The 10201-nt window shown below is 40.7% G+C and overlaps 1 protein-coding gene across 1 annotated transcript; it reads right to left on the bottom strand.

Moving 5' to 3' along the window:
- Nucleotides 1-752: 752 nt before the first annotated feature.
- On the bottom strand, nucleotides 753-4620 carry prl2 (prolactin 2). The gene is made up of 5 exons (XM_040015011.1): nucleotides 3960-4620; nucleotides 3539-3726; nucleotides 2883-2990; nucleotides 2448-2627; nucleotides 753-1160 (listed from the first exon to the last, which is right to left on the bottom strand). The coding sequence occupies exons 1-5, from the start codon at nucleotides 3979-3981 to the stop codon at nucleotides 966-968; spliced, it is 693 nt and encodes a 230-aa protein (XP_039870945.1). The 5' UTR covers nucleotides 3982-4620; the 3' UTR covers nucleotides 753-965.
- Between the last annotated feature and the right edge of the window lie 5581 nt (nucleotides 4621-10201).

The raw sequence follows: 10201 nt of genomic DNA, 5'->3' as shown, positions 1-10201 counted from the left end.
GAACCACCAACGCACCGATGTCTGAGGGAGTCCGCCACTGGCAGGGGGAGTGGTGGTGGGGGGAGATAGGCCTCCAAACCTTGTTTCTTTGCTTGATTCCTAGAAACTTGGTCAGCTCCTTTTGTGTCATTTCTTTGTTTGAGCTATTACATGTATGTGTGAGGATGTTTTTAATGCTTTTGGTAAATGTTAAATGGAGCGGTTCTTCCATCCATTCTCTTCCGCTCATGTTTACCAGGATGACGAGGGCCTGAAGCCTATCACAGGGCAAGGCTACACCCTGGACAGGTCACCAGTCTGCACACAGAGACAGACTGGTGACTCACATCCCCAACCCTAACCCACACCTGTGGGCAGTTAAGAATCACCAGTTAAGCGGTTCATTGGTCAGCTGGCTTCAGGAAAACCGTTAAGTCATCGTCATCATCATATATGTAAACGTGCTTCTTTTTTAATTAAACATGAGAAACCACCAACATGTTTTTCATCCCATAGACTGAAATCAGTAACTTCTCTTAAAATGATTTAACAGTCTGCTTCAGACTGTCAGACATGCAATACTGTCTGTTATCCCTCGATAAATAAATGCATTAGGTGTCATGTTTTTGTTTTTGTTTATGTCCTTTACTGTCTTTGTTTTTTACGTTTAGTTACAATGTTTCAGATTTTTTATTAGGACAGAACATCGTTAGTTTTTGTCATGATGCTGTGATGATGTGACCTTTTCTGTAGAAACAACAAAAAAGACATGATTTTGAAATATTTATATAATATATTGAAACAGACGATTTACAGGTTTCTCTTATAATATTTAGTGATTCTGTGCATTCATCGCACCCTGTCTGAGGATGGAAAACATTCTGACAGACGGGGCGGCCGTTGTATCACTGCAGTCATGATGAGATGTTTCTGATTCTCTAGAAGTAGAAAACAAAACCTTCAGCTTTGTCAAGAGTTTCTAGCTTTTAACATCCATCCTCTGGAACAATACGACACTTCAGGATCTTCAGGTAGTTTTGGACCTTGTTGGAGTCTCGGCGAAAGCAGTAGAGGAGCTCGTAGTCTTTCATTAGGCGCCACTCAGCGCTGCCTGGTGCCAAGAAAGCCTCAGGAGACATGAGGCTGCTGACAGAGTTACTTAATATTCCCAACATCTGCATCTGGTGTGAAAAGAACAAAACATATGGATAAGACAAATTGTTTATATTGTTGTGTGTTTATTTCGTTTCTTTCACCCACTTAAGTAAAAAATTACAAAACAAAGTACTACACAAACATAGACAATCTAAACTGTGCATATGCTAGTACACACACATCAGTGCCTCTGTCTCGCTCTGTCTCTGTTTCTGCCCTGGTTGAATTTTAACTGCAGGAAAATAAGCATTTGAACATGAACATGAACACAGCTGTGTGAAGCATCATAGATTAGACTGCTGCCCTTCACAGGCTTAAATATACTACAAGAACATCTGCTGGTCACCGTCAGTCTGTGCTCACATCAGTGATTACAACAGGAGAACGATCTCAAGGCAGCTAGGGTAGTAGTGCATGAGGTCCTTCAACATCTGTCGAACAATGCTCAGGATTGTCTATGAGGCTGTTGTGGTCATTGCTATCCTCTGTGCTGATGCATGCTGGGACGGCAGGTTGAGGGTAGCAGAGGCCAGTAACGCTGTGGGGGCGGAGCTGAACTCCCTTAGGGTGGTGTCAGAGAAGCGAATGTTGTCCAAGATAAAGACAATGTTGGATAACACCTCCCACCCGCTCCATGACGTGCTGGCTAGCCACACGAGCACGCTCAGTGAGAGGCTGAGATTACCCATAATGCACCACTGATCGACACAGGAAGTCATTCCTGCCTGTGGCCATCTCCCTGTACAACTCCATTGAACACACTGTAAACACTGCAATAGTTACATCTTTTCGCACATGCTCTACTGTAAAATAGCAAATGACAAAGTTCACAGGTTAGAGTCAAATGTCAGTCATAAATATTACACCTCTGTAATATTCTTTATATTTATAATTGAGTGATTTGTATATATTAGTGCTATTTCTTAAATTTGTAAATCTGTAACATATTGTATTGTTTGAATAGCTGAGTCTGTTACTGTTACTGTACTGAGCAACTGTAACCATATAGTGTCCTTATGGATTAATAAAGTATTCTGAATGCGATCAAGCTAATCGCTGGTAACACAAAAGCCCTCGTTCAACAAAGTGTCTGAAGCTTGTCAGTGACCAGCTGAATCCTGATGAGAACGAATGTGTGGAAGGATCATCTGACATGGAGCTGACAGAGAAACTCACACTACCACTGAAAGTGTGTACTGCTCATTTCTTTGGGGGACAAATATTTATTTCCTCCGCTGTGTATGTTTTGCACACACACACACACACACACACACACACACACACACACACACACACACACACACACACAGTACCTTCTCAACTACTTTCTGTACTCCTTTCCGCAGCTCATGCACCATATCACTCATTTTAAGAGATTTATTGGAGCTGAAGTCAATGAAGTCATGGAAGTGCGTCATGCTCTGGTGGAAATGCCACAGAGGGTCCCTCCACGCCACCAGGAGCTTTAGAATCACCTCCGTCAGCTCCTCCCTCTGTAGTGACATACATGTAAATTATGGGTGTGACTAGAGTGGGATTTGTACCACTGAGTGTTACTGTAATATCATAAAGAGCAAAGGGAGACAAATTTACAAAATTCTTTATCATTTGAAAGGAAAACATGTTTCAAACAGCTACAATGTTGTTTATGGCAACAAAAGAAAGAACCTGAAACACACGACACGACTCCAGGTGTAAATATGATGTGCATAGTTGAGAGGGATTAACTTTGAAAAAGGTGAATTTACCGCCATTCTCTGAGCGTTCTCCTTTCCATTTGGGGTGAGGATGTTAGACGTGTGACAGTTGCGACTGACCCGGCCAATCTGATTCTTACTGGGCAGGAAGTAAAGCTCCTGGGAGGACAAACACGAATGAAATGTCAGAGGTTAAATATCATCTAAATGTCAAACGTGCCTGGAGCACAAAAGCAATGAATGACTTAATACGATGTCTTGCTATCTCTGTATCCTTACTGGTGTCTGTCTGTACAATAGATGCGTCTTTATCACACATTCAATTCAGTTTTATTTTTATATGGCGCCAAATCTTAACAGTAAACAGCATAGCAGACTATACATGATACAGATTTATGTTAGCAAGTGTGGGCAAACTGTGAAAACATCTTGTACAGCTCAGTTAACAGTGAAAAAGTTCATCCTTGCATTTAATTAGACTGAAAAACTGTCTCATCAGGTTGGATTCTGCTGTTCTAACAGGATGACTGTGCGTGTATCTAATAAACTGATAATGCAGTGTTTGATTGACTACTTTATGTAAACCTACAATGTCTCAGTTAAAAGGCATCTGCAGACAGAATATCATATCCTCATGTCACAATCAAGCTTGTTCATTAAATATTGTTTAAAAAGCTTTTTCTGACGACTGCAATGAAGAAACGTACAAACTCAGAGTGAAGGTCATTTGAAATGCTGTGCATTCTGGCTGAGTGTTGGATGACCCGGTCAAACAGGTTAGCCAGGGAGAGGACGTGACACCCAGCCTCGGCATTCGTACAGAGGGGGGCTGCATCCAGACTGGTCGGCTGACTGCAGAACACCAAGCACAACAAACCTACCAAGACCACAGAGACTAGGAGAGACAAAGGACAATTCAAAACATTAGTCTCAACTGAATGTAATCTATTACTAAAGAACCTACCTTTTGAAAGTGTAGATGTATGTTTTTTATATTTAAGGTAAGACGAAAAATCAGGAAATAAAACTCCACTGTAAAGTCACACACAGGGACGATTGGATTACATGCAGATAAAGACACAGTCCATCCTTTCACCTCCTGTATGCACAATTCTGTTCCTGAAATACCTGATCGGATGTTTCCAGGCATCCTGCAGAGAAGGAGATCCTGTCTTAGAGCAGAGAGTGCAGATGTGCTCCTATTCCAAACCTGAATGCTTCATGTGAGGGTCAGACAGTTTCCCCTTTACACTCTAATATCAAAGAGAGGGAGGGTGGGCGGAGAAACATTAATAGTGATCTATGCTGTGATTTGGGCGACACAATAATAAATAATAAAACAGTGTTTCAAAAGATGTTTGTCAGTTTTTTAAATGAATATTTGTGACAAACTGTTTTTAATAATATACATTATACAGTGGATGGGCCAGGCTCTTCTACAAAGCTGTTGTCTGTAACAGAGCTACACTGCATGAACTTCACTGTCTTCTGTGACAAAAACTGTTACAACACAATGTTATTTCAAGCATCAACTCTGGATTTAAGGTTACAGTGTAGCTGAATTCACTAAGCAAAAGTTATGCTTAATATTTGATAAGAATTTATATCGACTAAATTCAATTCAGTTTCATTTATATAGCACAAAACAAGAATCACTTCAAGGTGATTTAAATGTTCAATAATACTGTGATAATACAGAGACTCCAGTTTGTGCATGTAAATGGAGAGTCCTCTTCACACACTGAGGTTAATTATGGAGTTCCACAGGGTTCAGTGCTAGGACCAGTTCTGTTTACATTATACATGCTTCCCTTAGGCAGCATCATTAGAAGACATAGCATACATTTACACTGCTATGCTGATGACACCCAGCTCTATCTGTCCATGAAGCCAGATAACACACACCAATGAGTTAAACTGCAGGAATGTCTTAAAGCAGCGGTCTCCAACCTTTTTTGCGCCACGGACCGGTTTATGCCCGACAATATTTTCACGGACCGGCCTTTAAGGTGTCGCAGATAAATACAACAAAATAAAACTAGTACCGGTACTGAAAAAAAGAAAATTTATTCATAACACACGTGAAAAGACCCAGGAAAACCGAGTAAACGATAAAAACGATAACAAAATAACGCTGAAAACTGATAAAAACCCTGAAAACCACACATTTCACACCTTAGCCTCAACTCTCGCGACCCGGTACCAAACGACTCACGGGCCGGTACCGGTCCGAGGCCCGGGGGTTGGGGACCGCTGTCTTAAAGACATAAAGACCTGGATGGCCGCTAACTTTCTGCTTCTTCATTCAGATCAAACTGAGGTTATTGTACTCGGCCCTGAAAATCTTAGAAATATGGTCTCTAACCAGATTCTTCCTCTGGATGGCATTACCTCGGCCTCCAGTAACGCTGTGAGGAACCTTGGAGTCATTTTGGACCAGGACATGTCCTTCAACGCACATATTAAACAAATATGTAAGACTGCTTTCTTCCATTTGTGCAACATCTCTAAAGTTAGAAATATCCTGTCTCAGAGTGACGCTGAAAAACTAGTTCATGCATTTATTACTTCCAGGCTGGACGACTGTAATTCATTATTATCAGGAAGTCCTAAAAACTCCCTGAAAAGCCTTCAGCTGATCCAAAATGCTGCAGCAAGAGTCCTGACAGGGACTAGAAAGAGAGAGCAGATTTCTCCTGTTTTGGCTTCCTGTTAAATCCAGAATTCAAAATCCTGCTCCTCACATACAAGGTCTTAAATAATCAGGCCCCATCTTATCTTTTAGGATTAGGCTTCAAACTTTCATGGCGGGGTACGCCAGTGTGTTTTGTGAACAGACCCAAAAGCAGACTCAGCAGGAGACGGAACTCAATTTTAAATTCAAATCCCAACAACAGTCACCTCAGGGCGCTTTATATTGTACAGTAGACCCTAAAATAATACACACAGAGAAAACCCAACAATCATATGACCCCCTATGAGCAAGCACTTTGGCAACAGTGGGAAGGAAAAACTCCCTTTGAACAGGAAGAAACCTCCGGCAGAAACTTTAAATACTCACCTTACAGTGAAGGTCCTTATCTTTAAATATAACCACTTGTCTTCCTCTTCTGTCTTGTCTTTCATCATCTCTGAGTGAAGTGTTCTCTTCCCTTATTCTTTATCTTTATTCTTTTCCCTCCTTGAGAAATACATCAGCTGTGCCTTTAGCTAGCAGACACAGTGTGCGACAGGCTGCACACAAACGATTTGTGTGTTTGCTGATATTTGTTGAACTTATAGAAAAGCTCCTTTTGAAATGACCAGACACTCATCAGTCGCTTTGTGCCCCCTCCTCTTCTGTTGGACGGGCTACAAGTCCCAGTCTTGTACCAAAGAGTGATGTCTAACATCGTTGCACAAGTTGATACAGATGCAGTCAAGAGAATTTACCATGGGCGAATATAACATATATAATAGATATAACATCAGGAAATTACCTGTTTTGCAAGTATCTTTATGACTCTGCGTAATTGTACATACTCTGTCTTCTACTTTATAATCAATATCTCAAAATATCGTTATATTAATGTTATATTCATTGCAAGTTTTGTTGTCCTCTTGGCCTGACCTTTGAAAAAGTCACATTCAGAATAAAGAATATATGTATAAAGTCCCTTTGCCACATAAGGACTGCAGCTACAACTGTGTGACAGAAATGCTGTTTCTGCCTTAAAATAACTTAATAATAATAATAACTGACACGAGATATGTTTGATATCTGTGTCACAGATTATAGGCCAGCAAGTCATTTACAACCATTTACAGACAATCTTCATTTTTGTTGTTCGGCACAACACTGGCCCATAACATGTAAAATTGTATCTACTAAGAAAAAAGTAATAATATGACCGATGAGCCTGCAAGTGCATCGGCCCACTGAGCAAATGTCCAGCACGCCAGAAATCTCCCCTCAAATGTCTCAAACCAAAAGTGACCTGTTTTGGAAATCTGAGGAGTAGAAAGTACAGATATTGGTGTCAGAAAAGAAATACTTGAGTCCAGTTACCTGAAAATTCTACTTAAGTACAGTAATGAAGTATTTGTACTTTGTACCACCTCTGAATCTGAAAAACATCCACACATGACCAGAAGCAGCATGATGTTCAAAGACCTCAGAACATCACCAACATTTAGCAACTTCACGAAACAATAGAGGAAGTATTGTTATCAGATTGATTATAGAGTGAATTGATTATTAATTATATAGTTACCTCTTGTCTTATTCATTTATTACAAAGCTTCTGATACACATATATACTTCTACTTAAGTAATAATAATGATGACTGTATTTATATAGCGCTTTACAATTCCACTATTCATTCACACACTGGAGGAGGCAGCTACAGTTGTAGCCACAGCTGCCCTGGGACAGACTACGAGGCTGCCATATCGCTCCATCGGCCCCTCTGGACAACATCAGTAGGCGGTAGGTGGAGTGCCTTGCCCAAGGACACAACGACCAGGACAGACAGAGCAGGGGGATTGAACCGGCAACCTTCCGGTTACAGATGAGCGTCCCAACCCCCGACTTAAGTAGAAGTACAGATAGGCGTGTTAAAAATTTGGGGTTCAAGCACTGATTCACTGATCCAATTAAATGTGAAAAAGTACAGGTACTGAAATGCACTCAAAGTACGACGTATAAAGTAGCTGTTTGAAGGATTTTTCTACCAGCTGTCTTTGTTTGAAGCTAACTGAACCTTGTGCTATATGAATATAATAATAAAATAATATTAATAAAGGAGAATACAGTGGAACCCCGAAATTAATTCGTTCCAGAGGGTCTTTTTCCTTTTTCCATTGCCTTTTGAGTGAGGCGATGCTGGCTGAAGACGAAGTTCTTGGTGGAGGAGGAGGTGGTGGAGGTTGAAGAAAGCATGCGTATGCATGCATACATACGTACATGTACATAACATTATGGAATTTAATTGAATTTGTTTTGATTTTCTATTTTATCTATTTCGTTACGCGGGCATTTTGCCGTACCACGGGCAGAAATGTTGCCGTTAAGTGCCTCCGTAACTTGAATTTTTGGTTAAATGGGGTAAACCGGGGTTCCACTGTATCAACTTTTGCATGTTAGGGTACCTGGGTCGTTGACCCAGTGTGCTGAGTTTTGCATTACTATTGAACTTGATTTTGTCTTTTTTATTATTATTTCTAGTCTTTGGGGTTCAGTGTTGGAGTTTCTAGTCTTCTGGTTTCTGTCTCTGTGTTGCTCTGACTCTGTCAGCTGTATCTCCTTGTCAAGTCTGCATCTCTGTGTTTCCTGTGTTACTTTGAAAGTCTGTCTCATGTCAGTGTCTCTAGTTTTGCTTCCCTTGTCTCGTTGGGTCTAATTTCTCTTAGCTGTGCTCTCCTCCTGTGTCCCATTCCCTCGTTATCCCTCTGTGTAGCCCTTTGGTCGTTTCATGCTCTGTGTTCTGCCTGTTTAAGCCCTTTTAATGTTTCTAGTTTAAGTGAGCTTTCTGTTTTTCTGCCGTGTAGCATTAAATCTGAGTTTGAGTTTACTCCGTGAGTCTCCACTTTGGGTCCACCGATCCTGCCTGTCGCACACAGTACATAACAGGAAGCCTAACATCGGTGGAAAAGAGTCATTTCTGTTGTGAACTCCAGCAGATTTTCTGAGTACAGGTTGTTGCTGGCAGACACACTGTGTGATAAAATGCACAAGGAGAGTTTATGAGTTTGCTGATATTTGTTGTGCTGATAGATATTTGGCATTACCTTCCATGTAAAAACATGTTACTTCCTTTATGATCCCTCTTGTTTTTAACTGGATTATTGAGACCTTAACTTAAAGACACCTGGACTAAAAATGCTGTTCTGGATCCCTCTGCCCCACTTTGACCATGAGTATAGCACTGTAACCAATGGACAAACTGCATGTTTTGGGTTAAACCTCATGAAATGAAACCATTTTGAAAATGTCAGGAGAAGAAAGTTCAAACCTTTGTGTAAAAATGTCGAGAGCAAAAGTAAAAAGTTAAAAAAAAATCCAGGTAAGAAACACTTACCTGGATGACTGAGCATCAAGACATACCAGAAAATTCCACTGAAGTACAAGTACTTAGTTACCTTAGTGTTACTTAGTGTTACAGTGTTAAACTACAAACAGATTTTTTACTGACTGGTAACAACTGAGTTAAGAGATGAAAGAAGTGTGGATCATCTCAGCAACACTCAGTCGGTAATAATACTAATAAACTTTACACCATTATGTTACCGATCAGATGTTACGTCTGATCGTAATATTGAGCTTCTGTCAGATGTTTCTCCAGGTTTTAGAAAGCCTTTCTGTGAACGTATGTTTGAGGCTGATAACGAGTCAGCTGTGGGGGTCTGAGCTTTTATAATGAGGCAGGTTTTTGGAGCTCTTTAGGTGGTTGGTGTAGATAGAAGTGAGGCCATAAAACCACAACAGTGAACCACAGTGTGATATGAGAACGTAGCTTTGGACATAACAGCTACAGTCACACAATAGCAATAATATACTGTGTGTGTGTGTGTCTGTCTGCCACAGATTCACTCAGATGTTTGTTGGTGGAGCTGCTGCTTCACGTGACTCTGCTGCACGTTCACCAACACACTCACGTATACAAAGGGCAGACGGTCTTGTGCTGTCACATTCAGACTGACCTGCAGAGTAACAGGGTGACTATTCGTCCATGCCCACAGGGCGAAACGTAATCGATGGACGTAGCTTTGACCTTTCACTGCACGTCTTTCCTGTGAAGATTAACAGCTTACATTCAGATATTACATTATTCAACTCTTCAAATGAATCTGGGTACAGAAAAATAGCAACCTCTGTCATTAATATTTTGGCAGTATATGTTGTTATTGTCAAAGTATTGTGGAGAATTGACATGAGAGGAAGAACAGAAGTGAAAAAGTAAACACCAAAGAATTAACTAGAATTAATTTAGTCCAAAAAAACCAACTTAAGTGTTTCAGATCAAATGTTAGACAAAGATAACACAAAATGCAGTTTCTGAATGAATGCATTTATTTTAAGGGGAATAAAAATCCAAACGCTGATGGCCCCCTGGTGGGCCCCCTGAGCATCTGCAATAACTGGCAGTGAGTCTTTACAGCTCTGTGGAGGAATCTGGGTCCACTCATATTTGCAGAATTGTTGTAATTCAGCCACATTGGAGGGTTTTTGAGCATCAACCGTGTTTTTAAGGTCCTGCACCAGCGTCTCAGTTGGATTCAGCTCAGGACTTTGACCAGTCTTCATTTGGTTTTTCTTAAGCCAATCAGAGGACGACTCACTGCTGTGGTTTGGATCATTGTTGCAGAACACAAGCGTGCTTCAGCTTGA

This window comes from Simochromis diagramma, unplaced genomic scaffold, assembly GCF_900408965.1.
Source record: "Simochromis diagramma unplaced genomic scaffold, fSimDia1.1 OVJJ01000453.1, whole genome shotgun sequence".
In the NCBI taxonomy this organism is placed as follows: domain Eukaryota; kingdom Metazoa; phylum Chordata; class Actinopteri; order Cichliformes; family Cichlidae; genus Simochromis; species Simochromis diagramma.
Note: the sequence above shows the minus strand (reverse complement) of the source record. Positions and strands in the feature narration are given on the sequence as shown.